Source organism: Solanum tuberosum, unplaced genomic scaffold (genome assembly GCF_000226075.1).
Source record: "Solanum tuberosum cultivar DM 1-3 516 R44 unplaced genomic scaffold, SolTub_3.0 scf00020, whole genome shotgun sequence".
NCBI classification, from domain to species: domain Eukaryota; kingdom Viridiplantae; phylum Streptophyta; class Magnoliopsida; order Solanales; family Solanaceae; genus Solanum; species Solanum tuberosum.
This window is the reverse complement of record NW_006238946.1, coordinates 633951-651599: the sequence shown is the minus strand read 5'-3', so window position 1 is coordinate 651599 and position 17649 is coordinate 633951. Positions and strand designations below refer to the sequence as shown.

The following is a 17649-nucleotide window of genomic DNA, read 5'->3' as shown; positions in this document are numbered from 1 at the left end:
TGCATCTATTAAATCATAATAGGAAGCGGTCCACATGACAGGTGAACGGGCCCATATTCACCCTTTTATATGTTTCATATAATTTCAAGGGATACAATCCCAACCTTAGCTGGTACAATGATCATTTTATCATGAGAACAAGCAACACATGAGAATTCTTGAAGAATCTTTTATTTCTTCAACATATAACCACATGAATTCTCAATTCTTTTGCATCACATTTGAACTGAAATGGTCAACCGGTTATGCCAACTGATATTTATTCTAGTAAACTTCTAGTTTACTTTTGCATGTGATTCCACCATCATGCCTATATTTGTATACAACAAACCAGAGAAAGACGGGTAACATTTTATGTAAATATTCATAACCCGCTTTGATTGTAGTAATTTGAAGATATTTAATCTTTCAATAATTTACAGTCTCAATATAATAATTTTTTTCAATTCCTCCGAAACTTAAAAAGTTTCTTTCGAGACTTACTACAACCTCAATATTATGAACTATTTTCATTTCTGGATAGTAACAAATTAGTTCTTCCGAAACTCTTAATTAAGTTTGTGGACTGCCACAAATTTCACAACACCATTCTTATGGTGATCATCTCCTTCAAGGAGAAAATGATTATTATTGTCATGGTTAAAATTATTACATGCAAGACTTATTTCTTGACAACCAATGACAAATTTGTGTTGCCACACAATAATATTTATTTTGGTCATGGCCACAACCTTTATAGAAACGAATTATTTCTTTCTTTTGTCCTCCAATAGTTCATAATAAAACATACCACAATATTTGTGTAGTACTTAAAGTATATGACTAAATGATCATTTATGTCAAAATATTTCTTTTCAATCTCTCAAACCTCCCGTAGAGGTGAGATGTGACATTTATCCAACAATACATGAACATGCTCTTATCCATAAGAACACAAGTCACATTTTCTTTAAGAAATTGAGCATAACCATTTGAACATGCACCATAAGTTTTTATTAGAAACTCATTGTCATGCTTTCACATTTATCAAATATATGTGATTCACCTCAACTTTTCATACCACTTTAATGGATAAAAATTACCTTCACATTTGAAGGACCATCTTAAGAATCCATAATGTTCTTTCTTTTAATTACCACAATGATGACCATCAATATTTTACCATACTCATATTCATGCATTTAACCACTTGTCATTTTGAGACACATTATGTCCTGCAAGAGAATGGAGCAAATCATTTGGGCAAATTTTATGACTTTCAGTCAAAAGTATACAACTTTTATGTTAGTTATCACCATATCACTATAGTGCATTAGGACTTAAACCCAATGTCTTACCCATATAAAAGACACCTTTGGTCATAAATCAATGGGTCTTGAACCCAACTTCTTATTATCATGACGCACCCAGACTTTAACTCGATGTCTTACCCACTTGGTGCGATGAAACTTGAATTCATAGTCTTACCCTCAATCATTTTAAAATAACCACAAAATAAACTTTGTTAGTACAAATAATATATTAATAACTCCACAAGTAAATGTTTAGATGAAGAAAAATAAATAGGTACAAAAGTAACCTATAATGATGATCCAATCAATATGTATATGCCACATAACTCAATTACTTATCTTTTAATAAAACAAGATCATAAAGAACAATTTCTTTACAAATTATTAACTCACAAAATTAACTTTACTTTTTAAATATATAGTGATTAAATTAAAAGTTTGCTCAAAGTAAAAGCAACTTCCTGGACTCATATGATTTTGAGATGGTAAGAAAACTAATGATGCATAATCAAAAGTAAAATATAAAATAGATTATATAGTAGTTTACCTTGTTCTCGAGAGAAAAATAAACACAAATATTTTTACCTTCTTTATATTTACTTTGCTTCAATCCTTCAATTGTAGAACAATCGTGCTGATAACGTGTTGTAAAATTAAAACAAAATAAGACAAGAAATATAGAAGATGAAAGCAATAGAAATAGGGAGACAAGAGATGAGAGCTTTTCTTATTATTCCAAGTCTTCAAGTCTCTACAATATGAATCCTTATGCCTCTATTTATAGTGTAACATAGAGGCATACAAAAGGTTAGTCATAAACATGACATTAACATGAATATAATGGGAGAGGTTATGAAAGTGAAAGGTTACAATAATAATGATTATAAAGGTGGAGGTTATGGTTATCTTCATAATGGAGGAAAGTAATGGAGTAACTTCTTGATGTAGTGGACATCCACAATATATTATTTTATAACAGTAAAATGTATTTTTTTTAATTAAAAAAATTAATGAAGGGCATTTTCGTAATCCAACTTTGACCATAAAACCTTCCCACTTTTAATATAATATGATAGTAGTACTGAGGACTAGGGTAACTTGGTCTATGTCTGCTCTCATGCATTACAGAAGTGAGGAAGGTGACCAACAACTGGATAAAGCGAATATTAGGTGAATCTGATTGGTCTAATGAAATGATTAAAAATTAAAATGTTTGGAGAACTGCTCCTCTACTTTTTCAAACATAATTTTTATGCCAAATTTGTTCTTCAACACATTGAGGATAAAGGGGTTCAAGCAGATTGGCTGTCTCAATTAACGAACTGTACTATATTCTCTTTTGACATAGTTGCAAGTAAGATCTTCCTAAAGCAACTTAAAGCAAGGTGAATAAACTTTAGAAAACCCAAAAATTGAACTTGGGAGTTGATTTCACGTATCAGGACACTTCTTTCAATTCTAAGTGTCAACGATCATTAGTCAGTAATATAACCCAACTAAGTGAGTTGGGGTTGAATCCCACAGGGAGTGGTACGTGTTAGAGAATCAAGAGCCAAATATGAATATGTTCAAGTCAATCATAGGTAAAGACATTTACTAATAAAAGCATAATTAAGAATATCCTTCATTTTTTAATTATTTTTTATAACTGACCGCGAAATAATTAAGAAAAAAAAGAGGAGACGAACTTTATTTTTTAAAAAAAACAGAAATTATTCTAAAATATTTTACAATATCTTCTTTACTCTCCATTTTCTTTTCATTTTTGGTATAATTTATTTGCCAAATACTTCTCTTTTTACTAAATAAAAAATACTTAGATTTTTTTTTTCTGTCAAAGGTAGTTTACAAGATTTCAATTAAAAAAATATAATGGTATATGTTAACATTAATTTAGAAAATATGATATAAAATGTATTTTTAATACTAAATTTTTAGAGATTATCTCGAGTTATTTTTGTGTATTTTGTATCTTCTATGTAATTTTTTTTTTAAGGATATTCTTATTTTAAATGATTAAATTTTTACATAAGATTAAAATTATATCAACGAGAAATCAGAAAATATTATTAAGTTGATGATATAAATAAGGAGTCAAAATTAGTGGAAGATGAAAATTTTCTTACCAAAGTTAGTGAGTGTTTTCTTGATTTGTTCTTTTTAACTATAATTAAGAGGCTTGTTCATAGTATAATATTTTCTCTAATTTGGTCTGAGGGTATTAGAATATTACTATATATAGTTCCTGTGTTATCGTATGCTTTTGACTTCATCTCTATACCAACTTATGTTTGCCTACTGATTAAGTACAAAAATATCTGTAGCTTCTGTTATTGGTTTCGATTAATTCACTTTGTCCTGTGATAAAATGAAGTGTGAAAGCTGCTAAAAATAAGATCCACGAATAGTATAGATTCATGATAAACAACAGATGGTACAAGTGATGTGATCTCAAGGACGAAAAATGAAAGAAGCTAGAAGAATACAAAAAGAACAATGGAAAGATACATAACAATTATTAAATCAGTTTCTGCAAATGAAAGTTGATGTGCTCTGTTAAGACGAGTTGATCTTCCTGCAAGTCTTCCTGATTTCCCCACTGGAACCTGTCAAGGGAGAAATGTTTCCCATCTTAACCATAGACTTGGCGAAGTGGTCGAAGAAAAGTGCATTGTTCTCTGCATATTGCTTCACCAAGGCTAATGATTCTTCACTCTTAGTAGTAAGAACTTGGTCAGAATTCAGCAGACCCTTTGAAGCCAACAAGAGCTTGAAGTAGCTGTTATCAAATTTTGTTGGGGAAACAAAGTCCAAGAAGAATAAGTTTTGGTCACCACCAGATTTTGGGCATCTATTGCGCAATTGGGCAGCATAAGATTGATCCAGAGTTGAGTCTGGTTTATTATTTCCTGACTGGTTGTAGAGCCTTTGTCTGAAGCTGGTACATCTTGAATTTCCAATTGTGTGGCTCCCTGCATCACAATTTATCGGTGTTAACTTTGATTTCACGTCTGATAACTAGTCTGGCTAAAAATTAAGCAAATGTCAAGGAAAGAGCAATCCAATAAGAAAAAAATAAAGAGCAACACTTACCGGACAAAGCTACAAGGTCAACAAGATCAAGTCCTTGTCTCTTGAACTTGGAGAGAATGGAATCAAATGTGTTGTTTGGAGCAGGAATATTGTTGTTGGAGCCACTTAGACTGGCGCTTCTGGAGTCTCTTCTTCCCAATGGAACCTCCCAGTTCGGTCCACCAGCCTGTATAAACGAAAAAAAGTAAGCTCGTGTTTTATTTATTCTTAAGGAGGTACTCTGATCACACACTATATATATATGCCGTGGCAGTACTTACCAATACAGTAGAATCCCTTGCAGCAAGTGCCAAGATATCAGCGCAAGAAACAGTTTGAGGACATTCCTTCTCCAGTGCAGATTTAATCTCGTCAAGGACTTCAAATCCACGAGCTGAATTCTTGTTGGGGTTTGATCCTTTTTCTGTCACAATACCATTGCTACTATCCAGAAGCAAAGATGCATCACATCCCTACATCACATAGTGAAACAATAGCTAGCCATCAGTTATCACTTCCTGATAAGCCATAGTTAAGAAGTTCAAAGCCGCATAAAAAGAAGAAAGAGTATTTTTGCATGCTAGTATGCTATTGCACTTCCTATTCAGACTATTTCCAACTTGTAGTTACTTTCTGCCATGTAGATATTGTCATGACACAACTTATATTAAATGTACATTCAACACGGTATACTCAACGGTTCAAAGTTATTATACCTAATGTCATAAATGCTAAGTCACATGAAATATATATGTTTTACCTTGACAAAACAGTCGTGGAAATGGAGCCTCAACAGAGAAGCAGCCATTCGGGCTTCTTTGGCAACAGCCTTGGCAACTACAGACTTGACAATTTCTAGCGCTTGTGGGCATGACTTATAATAGTATTGCGGGTATAGATTATCATTGTTATTCTTAAAAGAGAAACAAATTGGTGCAAAAGAAAGCAGAGTAATGAAAATGAAGAAGCTCATGGACCGAGCCATCTTGAAGTTAAAAGGACTTAGATTTAGAAGAAATTTAATTTGATTAATGCTGAGGAACGCTAGCTTTTGCTGTGATGAATTTGATATGAAGTTCACGAGTTTATATAGTGTGTTCAGTGAAAGAAGTTTTACAATCATGAACAAGTAAATAAATGGAGTTGGTAGCCTTTTAGTTGGGATAAAATATAATTATGCATGATTTTAATTTGCCAATCCAAGAAGACTTATGTTCTACAAGTAAATAATGATTGATTTGGTCCATAATAGACAAAAGACTTTCACCAGCTACGTAAATTTTCCAACATTAACTCAATTGTTATGCAGGACAGGAGGTTTATCTTACACATTACTAACTACTTGTTGACTTAGTTATTTTCGAGCCTCGGTAAAGTTGATGAGGTCCACTTCTGAAGAAAAAATCCAAAGGAAATAAAAGTGAAAAGAATCAAGGCTTCTTAAACAAATAATTATTGGGAGACAATTGTCAAAGTTCATCTATTTGTCAATCAATTTGAATATAATATACGCATCAATCGTCCTATAGTTCTCCCCTTACCAATATCAAACTTAATAAATTGTACTCAGCTATAGAGGAAAATCTTTACTAGTAATACTAAAATATTAAGCATGAGAGAATGACTTGATCTGGTCAGCCCCACACGCCTTAATTACTCAAGGCATGAAATGTATAAAGTAACAAAAGAGTTCATATAATAATAATACATAGAAGGGCACCTGCTTTCTTGACAAACAGAGCCTTAACATTATTTGTCTTTGATTACTCCATGTTATTAGAAAAGTATTGCGAAACAGTTAGCTTGTAAAACATATCAAAGTTGTAAATCTTAAACATATGGTCTAAAATAAGAATAATTTTTTATTATTATGTCAAACAATTAGACTAAAATGCTATGAGCCTATGACTAGTATAATTTGTTGTATGTATGTTCTCATGCGTTACATAAGCACAGCAAGCTAACCTACAAATGGATAAGTGAATGTGAATATTAGGTGAATCCAATTAATTTGGTCCAATGAATGGACAAAAATATATTCAGGTTAAAAGGATTAGGAGAACTGCTCCGCCACTATTTTCAAACATGAACAGAATAAGATTTATGCTTGGAAAAAACTGATTTTAGTCGCATGAGGAGAATGATTTAATGTGGTATAGGATGATCAACGAACTGTCTATGTCTTTTATCAAATATTTGCAGGCGCCCAAGTGCAGAGTTACCCGATTTTGGGACCACCATTTAAGTTATATCCGCAGTGCTTAAACATTTGCAAGTTTATTTTCTTCGCATGCATCACACAAATCCGTTTATGTTTATGAACATACATCATCTTTAAACCGGTACATAATAAATAGACTGTTTATATACGTGTATTTCTATTGCAACTCAATCAAATCTCAAATCATTAAGTATTTAATTTCATTTCCGTGTAAATTTATAATATCTTTTATTATTGTATTATGACAACATAAACACATGAAATACCTCACACCATTAAAAGTATTATTGCATATTTTAATTAACTTCTTTTTCTTTTCAACTTCTAATGTCGGCCTTTATAATTTGCACATCCAATCAAAAAAAAAAATATCGCGTGCGGCTCCAATGAGAGAAGACACACAAATATTTGGGTTGATTGACATGTATTTATAAAAAAATAAAAATAAAAAGTAACCAAGTAAATATCCATTTGAATAAAAGAATATGTGGTAAGGCCAGAAACGTCATATTGAGTTGCAGCACAAGTTTTAAACCTTGAGCATATTTAATAGTCATTTAATTTTGAGAATTATCTAATAAAGACATTAAACTTGATTATGTATCCATAAAATCACTCAACTTAAAATTTTGTATCAATAAAATCACTTATAAATTCCATAAATAAATAAAATTAAATAAAAAACTCATCAAAATAATTTTTTTGAATAAACTTAATTAGTGAAGACTATATTATGGTGTTACTATGTATTTTTACGTCCGTGAGAACACCAAGCTTGAATATGCTGCGAGGTAATTAAACAAGCTTTTGTCAACTTATTTTATTAGTCTGTTGTACAAGATTTCAATTAGCTAGTGTTGTTAGTCATGTACAAATTGTTTTTAATGCCTAGATCTGTTTTATACCTTCCATTTGGGAAGGCTGCAAGAGACTTGTTAGGTAAAGAAGATGATTCTTGCTAATACCATAATATGGTTTTCCCTAATTAAGTTTTCCGTAATTTTTTTTATAAGTTTTCTTTAATTTTATTTATTTATGAATTTCATATTTACATGGTATAAAAAATAATTTATTTTGTTATATCAATTTTTTTAATGATAAATTTAGTTAAGTGATTTCATTGATATAAAATTTAGGCAAAAGAGTCTGATGAACCCTTATACTTGTATAAGTTTATATTCTGAACCCTTTTACTTAATTTTTTGTCAACTAAACTCTTAAACTCAACGAAACTCAACATATTAAATTCCTTTAACTATTGAACAAGCTTATGTGGCAACTTAATTGTTGACTTGGAACAATTGCGTGATTCACGCACAATAGGAGCGTAACATACCAATCCCCAATCCAATCCCCCATTTCTCTCTCTTTCTCCCCTTCTCCGTGACTTTTCAGTTTCTTCTTCTTTCTAAACATTTTTATCCCTCTATTGATTTTTACAAGATATTGATTTTAAACAATATAGCAAATCTTGGAGTGGGCCACAACAGATCTGGAAAAAAAAAAAAGATAGTAAATCTCAAAGCTAAGGAGGAAGAGTGGGGAGTAATCCTTACAATGATAATTGATAAAGCTCCCCACCATGAATGAACAAAAATGAACTTCTAATCATTTTTATTTGCTTTTTTGCTTTAGTTTCTAATTTGGTGTCCTTCGTTTAGTTTTTTCTTCTCGTTTCTACAAATTTGTGAGGTAATAAATTTGATAATTTTGATGGGTAAAAAATAATTGTTCAATGTCATTGTGAAATCAGATAGAGTGTTGTGTAGAATTGTGTACAATATTCGGATATATTGAGGTATTTTAATGATGATGTAGTTTGCATTAATGGAGAAAAGTGGTTTATGATGTTTCAAGTGATGAACGAAGTTTTTCAAAAAAATATAACTGGAATTTATGAATGATGAAAACATAGAAAAGAATGTGATTTTTGTGATATAGGAAAGTGGTGATAATGGTGAAGATGATGATTGTGGTGGTGAGATCTAAAGTAAAAAATGGATAGATGGTTAAAGAAGAATGAGAGAGGAATGAAGTGAAAATAAAATTATTTTTTTCTTAAAAATAAATAATTAATGATGTGTCATTTAAATTTGACGTGGATGACGACGTGTCATTTTTGTTGAGCGTTTGAAGTTCACACAAAGCCAAGGGGGTTTAAAATGTTGAGTTTCGTTGAGTCTAAGGGCTCAGTTGACAAATAGTTAAGTAAAAAAGTTCAGAATACAAACTCATATAAGTACAAGGTTCATCATACCATTTAGTTAAGTAATTTTATTGATACAAAATAAAGTTTGATTTATGCTTTGTAAATTTCTCAAAAGCTGAGCACCCTTTTCGAGATATAACTGACATATTTAGTTGAGAAAATATTGATTGAGAGAATGAATTAGATAATATGATATGATATGATATGATTAGTTGAAAATCCGAGAGCGAATATTCTCTTAATCAATAGTATAATATTTAATGTAATTTGGTATGAAGGTATTAAATTATTGTACTATATTGCATAATATTCTATGTAATATGTGTTGCTTCTTTTCTTGGTTTCAGTTAATTTACTTTGTCATGAAGTGTTAAAATGAAGTGTGAAAGCTACTAAAAATAAGATCCACAATGGTATAGAATATAGATTCATTATTAAAAACAGATGGAACAAGCGATGTGATCTCAAGGACGAAAAATGAAGAATGTAAAAAGAACAGGGGAAAGATAGATAACAAAACAACAATAAAGAAGCTTATTAATGGAAAGATACATAACAAAACAACTTAAGATGAGTTGATCTTCCTGCATGTCTTCCTGATTTCTCCACTGGAACCTGTCAAAGGAGAAATGTTTCCCATCTTAACCATAGACTTGGCGAAGTGGTCGAAGAAAAGTGCATTGTTCTCTGCATACTGCTTCACCAAGGCTAATGATGCTTCACTCTTAGTAGTAAGAACTTGATCAGAGTTCAACAGACCCTTTGAAGCCAACAAGAGCTTGAAGTAACTGTTATCAAATTTTGTTGGGGAAACAAAGTCCAAGAAGAATAAGTTTTGGTCACCACCAGATTTTGGGCATCTATTGCGCAATTGGGCAGCATATGATTCATCCAGAGTAGTGTCTGGTTTACTGTTTCCTGACTGGTTGTAGAGCCTTTGCCTAAAGCTGACACATCTTGAATTTCCAATTGTGTGGCTCCCTGCATAATAATACATCTAAGATTTCAAACATGTGAATAACTATGTAGTAACAAAGAAATTAAAGGGACTAGCTTTTACCAGATAAGGCGACAAGGTCTACAACATCAAGCCCCTGCCTCTTAAATTTAGTGAGAATGGTGTTAAATGTGTTGTTTGGAGCAGGAATGTCATTGTTGGAGCCACTTAAACTGGCACTTCTGGAGTCTCTTCTTCCCAATGGAACCTCCCAGTTGGGTCCACCAGCCTAAAAAACAAAATAAAATTAGCTCTGTTTCGCCCCTCCTAGAGAAGTTGTGTGAGTGATCAACTTTAATTTATGTGACACTCATCACTACTTACCAAAACAGTGGAGTCCCTTGCAGCAAGTGCCAAGATATCAGCACAAGAGACAGTTTGTGGGCATTCTTTCTCAAGTGCAGATTTAATATCATCAATGACATCAAATCCACGAGCTGAGTTCCTGTTGGGGTTTGATCTCTTTTCAGTTACTATGCTTCCCCTGCTGTCCAGAAGCAAAGATGCGTCACACCCCTACAAAGCATAGTAAGAAAAATGATTAGCTAGCCTATCAACTTTTTATGGCACATATCTCTATATTTTGTTCGTAGCAAAAGTAACTTTCAGTTGTGTACTAGTGTGCATTGTTATAATACAAAGTGACAAATATTTAGTAACAGAGAGATGTTTTACCTTGACAAAGCAGTCATGGAAATGGAGCCTCAGCAACGAAGCAGCCATTCGGGCTTCTTTGGCAACAGCCTTGGCACAACAGACTTGACAATTTCTTGTGCTTGTGGGCATGATTTATAATAGTATTGCGGGTATAGGTTATCATTGTCACTCTTAAAAGAGAAACAAATTGGTGCAAAAACAAGAAGAGCTACGAGAACGAAGAAGCTCGTAGACTGAGCCATCTTGAACTTAAGTTCTTAGGACTTGTTACAGAAAGAAGATAAAATATTGAAGAAGGCTAGCTTGCTGTGATGAAATTGAATGGAGTTTTCACTAGTATATATAGTGTGTTCAATGGAAGAAGAGTCGGAAATAAATGGAGTTGGTAACTTTTTAGTTGGGATTCGTATATTAATTTCTGCATTATTTACCAATTGATGCAAACTTGTGTTTTAACAAGTATGATGATTGATCTGGTCCATGATGGTAAAAACACCTTCACCAGCTACTGTAAATGTTGCAACATCAATTCAATTATAATGCATGACATGAAGTTGATTATGACTACTTATCTTACTAATTGTTGACTTGGCAATATTTTTTAAGAAAAATTATAGAAATTTCACCTTTTAGTTTACTTATTACCATTATCCCCTATAAGTTTTACAAATCTCCAAAATTTCTCATTTTCGCGCATCAGATTAGTGTATCTCACGCATCAGATTAATTTATCAGAGCTTATATTATTACACACCCCTACAAAGCATAGTAAGAAAAATGATTAGCTAGCCTATCATTTTTTATGGCACATATCTCTATATTTTGTTCGTAGCAAAAGTAACTTTCAGTTGTGTACTAGTGTGCATTGTTATAATACAAAGTGACAAATATTTAGTAACAGAGAGATGTTTTACCTTGACAAAGCAGTCATGGAAATGGAGCCTCAGCAACGAAGCAGCCATTCGGGCTTCTTTGGCAACAGCCTTGGCAACAACAGACTTGACAATTTCTTGTGCTTGTGGGCATGATTTATAATAGTATTGCGGGTATAGGTTATCATTGTCACTCTTAAAAGAGAAACAAATTGGTGCAAAAACAAGAAGAGCTACGAGAACGAAGAAGCTCGTAGACTGAGCCATCTTGAACTTAAGTTCTTAGGACTTGTTACAGAAAGAAGATAAAATATTGAAGAAGGCTAGCTTGCTGTGATGAAATTGAATGGAGTTTTCACTAGTATATATAGTGTGTTCAATGGAAGAAGAGTCGGAAATAAATGGAGTTGGTAACTTTTTAGTTGGGATTCGTATATTAATTTCTGCATTATTTACCAATTGATGCAAACTTGTGTTTTAACAAGTATGATGATTGATCTGGTCCATGATGGTAAAAACACCTTCACCAGCTACTGTAAATGTTGCAACATCAATTCAATTATAATGCATGACATGAAGTTGATTATGACTACTTATCTTACTAATTGTTGACTTGGCAATATTTTTTAAGAAAAATTATAGAAATTTCACCTTTTAGTTTACTTATTACCATTATCCCCTATAAGTTTTACAAATCTCCAAAATTTCTCATTTTCGCGCATCAGATTAGTGTATCTCACGCATCAGATTAATTTATCAGAGCTTATATTATTATATCTCGTGCATCAAATTAGTGTATCATGTATAAAATGTACATCTGATTAGTGTATCATGTATAAAATGTAATGTATCTTACTTAACGATTAATGTATCTCGCGCATCAGATTAATGTATCAACGCTTATATTATTGTATCCGTTTGAGGGATTTCTGTAATTATAAACTTTTAAGGGATAGATTGTAATTTTGCATTAAAAGTATGTGATTTCTGTAATTTGCCCTATTTTTTAACATTGTAAATTACTCTCTTCATTCACTTTTACTTGTCCATTTTGAACTTTGCATGCTTCTTAACAAACAATAATTGATATGACTATATTATCATATCATCCATATTAATTGATGTTTAGTGTTGAATCTTGAAATAAATTATTTGAGGAATAAGTCATTACTATTAAGAGCAAAACATGAAAAAATAAATTATCTTTTCTTGATATGTTAAAAGTGATAGAGAAATACTTCCTCTGTCTCATATTAATTGATCATTACACTAAAAATAGTTGTTCCATATTAGTTGTCCACCTTACTAAATCAAGAAAGTATTAATTAATTTTTTTCTATATTATCCTTGCAATTAATTCTTTTTTGAAAGTGTTCATATTTGTTTGTAAAAATTGTCACAAAGTTGTTTAATTAAGGGTGATTTAGTAAATTATCTTCTTATTTATGATTTCTTAAGCATCGTACAAAATGAAAAATGATCAACTAATATGATCAAGGTTTCTTAATCAAATGATTTTTAGGAGAAAATATTCAAGGTTCTTCTGTAAATCAATAATATATATATATATATTTATATTTAATATACATGAATTGGCTTTAGTCCTCTCCTACCCAAAATCCAGATTTTTTATTTAATTGTTTCTGTCATGCCATCGAGAAGATTTTTAGAGAAATTTAAGCGCTAAATAATGACTTGATCTAGTCAACCCCACACACACCTTAATTGATTGCTTTGGGTTCAAGGGATGCAAAGATGATAAACATGGCTATATGATAAAAGTGGGACAGAATCCACCTGCTTTGTTGACCTCCACAATATTATTATTTGACTTCAATTGCTCCAGGTCCTATTTACACACGCCATTTCTTAATTCCTCTTCTTTTTGGTTTTATATATTAAACATGTATGATCTCATGAAGATACCTTTTTGTTTTTCCTCTTCGCAATTTCATGAGCAAGTTTTGAATTTCATTAGTATAATTTTATATTAGATTTACCTATTACTTATATTGAATACTATTTACTAGATGATATAGTCAACTTTTTCAGCTAAATTTTATTGCATTCACCTAAATCTTAATCAAGATGGTCAAACAAAGAGAATTTTTTTATTTTTTTGTTATGTACTTTAAGCTACGCTATTGACAATTTCTTAGAAAAATATAAATGGAAAATCGCCGTTTATTAAAATATAGTAGTACTGAGGACTAGGGTAACTTGGTCTCTGTCTGCTCTCATGCATTACAGAAGTAAGGAAGGTGACCAACAACTGGATAAAGCGAATATTAGGTAAATCTGATTGGTCTAATGAAATGATTAAAAATAAAAATGTTAGGAGAACTGCTCCTCTACTTTTTCAAGCATATACAGAATAATTTTTATGCCAAATTTGTTCTTTAACACATTGAGGATAAAGGGGTTCAAGCAGATTGGCTGTCTCAATTAACGAACTGTATTATATTCTCTCTTGACATAGTTGCAAGTAAGACCTTCCTAAAGCAGCTTAAAGCAAGGTGAATAAACTTTAGAAAACCCAAAAATTGAACTTGGGAGTCTTGATTCAGAGGGAATGATGAGTTCCACCTCTTTTAGGGTTCGTCTGGTATAGCATATAAGAATAATGCTAAATAGAATGTATTATTAATGCTTACATTAATTAAACATAAATTATTTCTTATGCATTGTTTGATTTGGTGTATTTAGAATAGCATATGCTACATAAAAATATTTATTTACAAAGATACCATTCACAATTATGATGGAAAAGCTGTAAAAAATAATAATTTAGGAGCAATGGGCTCTTTAATTAACCATGTTAATGTGTGCATTAAAACCTCTTTGCATTACTAATATCTAGAAATTCATGATATTAGTAATACACACCTTAATACACAATGGTGTAATGAAAAAAAGCATCGAACACAATATTACTCATACACAGAGTTAATGCATGCATTATTTTTGTTAATACACTCTACCAACCAACCCCATAGAATGTTATTTTTAATTATATTCGACTCACTAAATTAGATATTTGTTATGGTGGTTTGGTAAATGTTGAGACTTACCCGGATGTGAAAAGACGCAGCAACATACTAGAAGTCTAGAATAAGCAATATCGTCTATTGACAACTTTGACGGTATGATTATTTTTACTTAAAAAGATAAAGCAGACGATTGACTTGAAGTGGTGCGACAGGAATCTGATTCTCGTGTTAAGCTCTTGGATGCGAAACATTATTGTCATTAATCTTGTCAACTCAACAAGAGTGTCAAAAAGCAGCAAGTGTTTCATATATATGCATAGTACCATACCAATTAATCATAATCTTTCAAGTTCACAGCATTCCCGCCTAATAATCTGCGTGAGCACCACCACTAACAAAGTAATCATTAAAATTTCAAGTCCAAAGCTATACGTACAGAGACGAATCTGTTGGCAGCTTAAAATAAAAGCTGTTACAGGTACCATGACGGCCACTCGGCCAGCATTTCCAAGTATGTTAAATTGTACATTATGCTTCACGGATGGGAATTAATACCAAAATTGCTGATCTATCAGAGTTTTCAAAAAAATTCATGGTTTCTCAATCTTTACCGCCACAAAAATGAGAAGGCTTAAGCAACGTTTTGTATGCAGAAGCAGAGCACCAAATATCAGCTGCTTCCAAGGACAGATCCGTCTTGTGCACATTTTTATAACCTGGTACACTAGACCTGGGACGTGGAAAAGCTCTTCCATTTAGAAACAAACAGGACTCAGATTGATCCGTACCTAACTTCACTAGTTCTCCCTGTTGCTTGAGTAGAAGCAGGTTGACGCTCCCATGAAGCTTGATTTGCAAATGGATTATTGACATCTTCTGGTCGTGAATAGCCATGGCCTACCCCGCTTACCTATTTTTCAGTTCCAAAAATGCAGTGTTAGAACGTGCTAAAGAGATCAAATCAGCACATTAAACCAGTTCGGCTCCCATGATTTTCACAGCATGCTCAAAATAACATTTCCCCTTAGCATATACCCCTCGGCTCCCATGATTTTGGCAATGCATTGATAGCTCACCCAAAGCCTTCCACACCATCCCAAGAAGTTAAAACTTCCAAGTAGGTAGACTTACAGTTTCCAAACATGCAGATAAAAGTGTCATTCCAGGCAATGCATCAAGCCCACGCTGTAAAAATGAGATTTAATGAATTAGTAAATGATGCAAAAGAATAATACAATTGAAAACAGAGCTGGACAAAAAGAGAAAGGATAGCATACAGCAAAAAGCATGAATAGTAAACCTACCTGATTATACACTCGTGTCTTGTAAATGAACCCTCCACAGCAGAATAGTGTTGAGGCAACTAATACTCTGTTCCACACAAAATGTCATATTTATATGATGCTACACAAGATGACCAAGAGCAGCATCTGAATATACAAACACTACTAAAAATATAAATTTCAACTACAGAATCAACAACTTCCTAAGCAAAATAACCAGTTATGCTGCAGCAAAACATATGATGTAAAGCTGCATAAAATTCACAAGAACTCACTCAGACATTTCAACGTGAAAATAAAAGGCTGAAAAGGAACATGACGTACATGCACGATAATACTCCAAATATGGCCCATCTTCCTGCAGCACCTCCACCATCGCTTTGCTGATATTCTGCAGAAATTTCATTCCATTATCATGATTTAAATGGAACAAACACTCAGAATAGTAGTGCACCAGGTAGAAAAGACATAGCATTGCTAGAACTACGTAATTCATATTGCGCAAAACCATCCCTAACAGAAGATATTCACTCCGCTGAAACACACTACTAAGGTGTCCTCCTCCTCCACCCCCCCCCCGGCACAGTAAAATATCTCTACCAATAGATTCTCATATGGCGGAAAAGGTGGATAAGGACGGGAGGGCTGTAGATGGTTAGCTAAAAGGCTAAACCACATTATTTTTTCCCTTTTGTTTTAAAGCTTTTGCTTTGCTTGTTTGTTGATTGATATCATAGACATACATTGTCAAAAGACTCAAACATGCCTTGCTCTATGAGCATAATGTATGCTCATCAATGAGAAGTGTATACTCTCTCCGTTTCAATGTATGTATCCTACTTTCCTTTTAAGTCTGCTTCAAGAAGAATGTCTCCTTCTAATTTCTATATTTAATTGATTTTTTAATTCCAACATCCTCATTTTACCCCTAATGACATTCCGTTGTAGGAATGACAAGACATCTTTAACACCACAAGATTCAAAGGATATTTTTTGTATGTTATATACAACTTTAATTAAGACCGTTGATTCAAAAGTCTTCTTCATATTCCAAAAATCATACTAAAACACATAAAATGAAACGGAAGAAGTATAACTGGCACACATACAAGTGAAGTTGAATAAAGGCCAGATTGCACTTACCACACATCTTTGTGAGGGTGAACTGAACAGGGTCATAGTTTTCTATAGGAATGGTGACCTCAACTTCGTAAGGGTTATCACGAGCAACATCACCTGAAAATACAATCAGCAATTGAGGAACAAAGTTGCGCCAAAAGATAATATAATAGAGAAACAAGAAATATCTCCCAAAACAGTCCTATAAGCAGAATTGTCAAGTCATTATACATCTCCAGTCAATCAGTAATGATGTTGGTGACAAAGTTGTTGGTGATCCCCCAGTTGCTGCTGAACCAGATAATGTGACCTTTAATCCTAGCTCTGGAGAAACCTAACATGTATATGGAGAGGGGCATGAAAGAGGAAATCAGTGATTTCCAAGTGAATAACATTCAAGCACAAAAATAATAAAATGCATGATAAAAAGTTTAAGCACCTTTACTAATGGTTTCTGCACAGAACCTGAAACCGAAGCAATCGCGGTCATATAAAGGGCTACACGAGTTTGTGCAGTGTTGAAGCTACAAGAGAACAATGAAGAATCAATTGAAATAATTTCATGCATTTTAGACTGATATGATAACAACTGCTGTAGCTACGCGGCTTATGATAAAACATGGGATGTCTCCATCCTGCAAGAACAGGACAAGTATAAAACAGGCAGTGGTAAACTGTTGGCAAAGTTGACCAACAAAAAGACTAGGATGACGATCAGTCCTCTCCAGGGTATTGCTTGGCACCTGAACCAAAGGACATTCCTAAATAAATGCAAAGCATCTCTGTGGAATCATGAAGAGGCAAATGATATTTTACAGCAAAGAGTACCCAAACATCAAATTGAAGGAAAGCAGATTTGGACACGTGACAAAATATGGTCACCTAAAACCAGATTTCTTTGTTTCAATTTTTCCCCCTTTTTTTTTTTTTGGGGGGG

At 32.7% G+C, this 17649-nt stretch overlaps 3 protein-coding genes across 5 annotated transcripts in view; all 3 read right to left on the bottom strand.

Moving 5' to 3' along the window:
* Positions 1–3678: 3678 nt before the first annotated feature.
* On the bottom strand, positions 3679–5457 carry LOC102595600 (peroxidase 49-like). The gene is made up of 4 exons (XM_006340608.2): positions 5125–5457; positions 4646–4837; positions 4386–4551; positions 3679–4264 (listed from the first exon to the last, which is right to left on the bottom strand). The coding sequence occupies exons 1-4, from the start codon at positions 5347–5349 to the stop codon at positions 3849–3851; spliced, it is 999 nt and encodes a 332-aa protein (XP_006340670.2). The 5' UTR covers positions 5350–5457; the 3' UTR covers positions 3679–3848.
* Positions 5458–9198: 3741 nt separating this feature from the next.
* On the bottom strand, positions 9199–11666 carry LOC102595940 (peroxidase 72-like). 2 transcript variants are annotated; one of them, XM_006340609.2, is made up of 4 exons: positions 11363–11666; positions 10116–10307; positions 9855–10020; positions 9199–9775 (listed from the first exon to the last, which is right to left on the bottom strand). In XM_006340609.2, the coding sequence occupies exons 1-4, from the start codon at positions 11585–11587 to the stop codon at positions 9360–9362; spliced, it is 999 nt and encodes a 332-aa protein (XP_006340671.1). In that variant the 5' UTR covers positions 11588–11666; the 3' UTR covers positions 9199–9359. The 2 variants fall into 2 exon arrangements, with proteins under 2 accessions (XP_006340671.1, XP_015160054.1); XM_015304568.1 differs by lacking the exon at positions 11363–11666 and adding an exon at positions 10467–10769.
* A 2953-nt stretch (positions 11667–14619) lies between these two features.
* Positions 14620–17649, bottom strand: part of LOC102595053 (uncharacterized) — a 12222-nt gene continuing 9192 nt past the window's right edge. For both annotated transcript variants that reach the window (XM_006340607.2, XM_006340606.2), the window contains exons 12-18: positions 17152–17236; positions 16944–17046; positions 16737–16829; positions 15918–15984; positions 15615–15681; positions 15442–15495; positions 14620–15220 (exon numbers count right to left, since the gene is read on the bottom strand). In XM_006340607.2, the coding sequence (XP_006340669.1) occupies positions 15083–15220; positions 15442–15495; positions 15615–15681; positions 15918–15984; positions 16737–16829; positions 16944–17046; positions 17152–17236 (607 nt within the window). In that variant the 3' untranslated portion in view covers positions 14620–15082. The remainder of the gene's footprint in view (positions 15221–15441; positions 15496–15614; positions 15682–15917; positions 15985–16736; positions 16830–16943; positions 17047–17151; positions 17237–17649) is intronic.

Bases quoted from the DNA above. Each gene is read 5' to 3' on its own strand.
- LOC102595600 (XM_006340608.2), bottom strand. From the start codon at position 5,349: ATGGCTCGGTCCATGAGCTTCTTCATTTTCATTACTCTGCTTTCTTTT. The intron at 4,838-5,124 runs GTAAAACATATA...TATGTGATGTAG, and splicing joins TCCACGACTGTTTTGTCAAG to GGATGTGATGCATCTTTGCT. The intron at 4,552-4,645 runs GTAAGTACTGCC...TCGTTTATACAG, and splicing joins CAAGGGATTCTACTGTATTG to GCTGGTGGACCGAACTGGGA.
- LOC102595940 (XM_006340609.2), bottom strand. From the start codon at position 11,587: ATGGCTCAGTCTACGAGCTTCTTCGTTCTCGTAGCTCTTCTTGTTTTT. The intron at 10,021-10,115 runs GTAAGTAGTGAT...TTTGTTTTTTAG, and splicing joins CAAGGGACTCCACTGTTTTG to GCTGGTGGACCCAACTGGGA. The intron at 9,776-9,854 runs GTAAAAGCTAGT...ATTATTATGCAG, and splicing joins AGACCTTGTCGCCTTATCTG to GGAGCCACACAATTGGAAAT.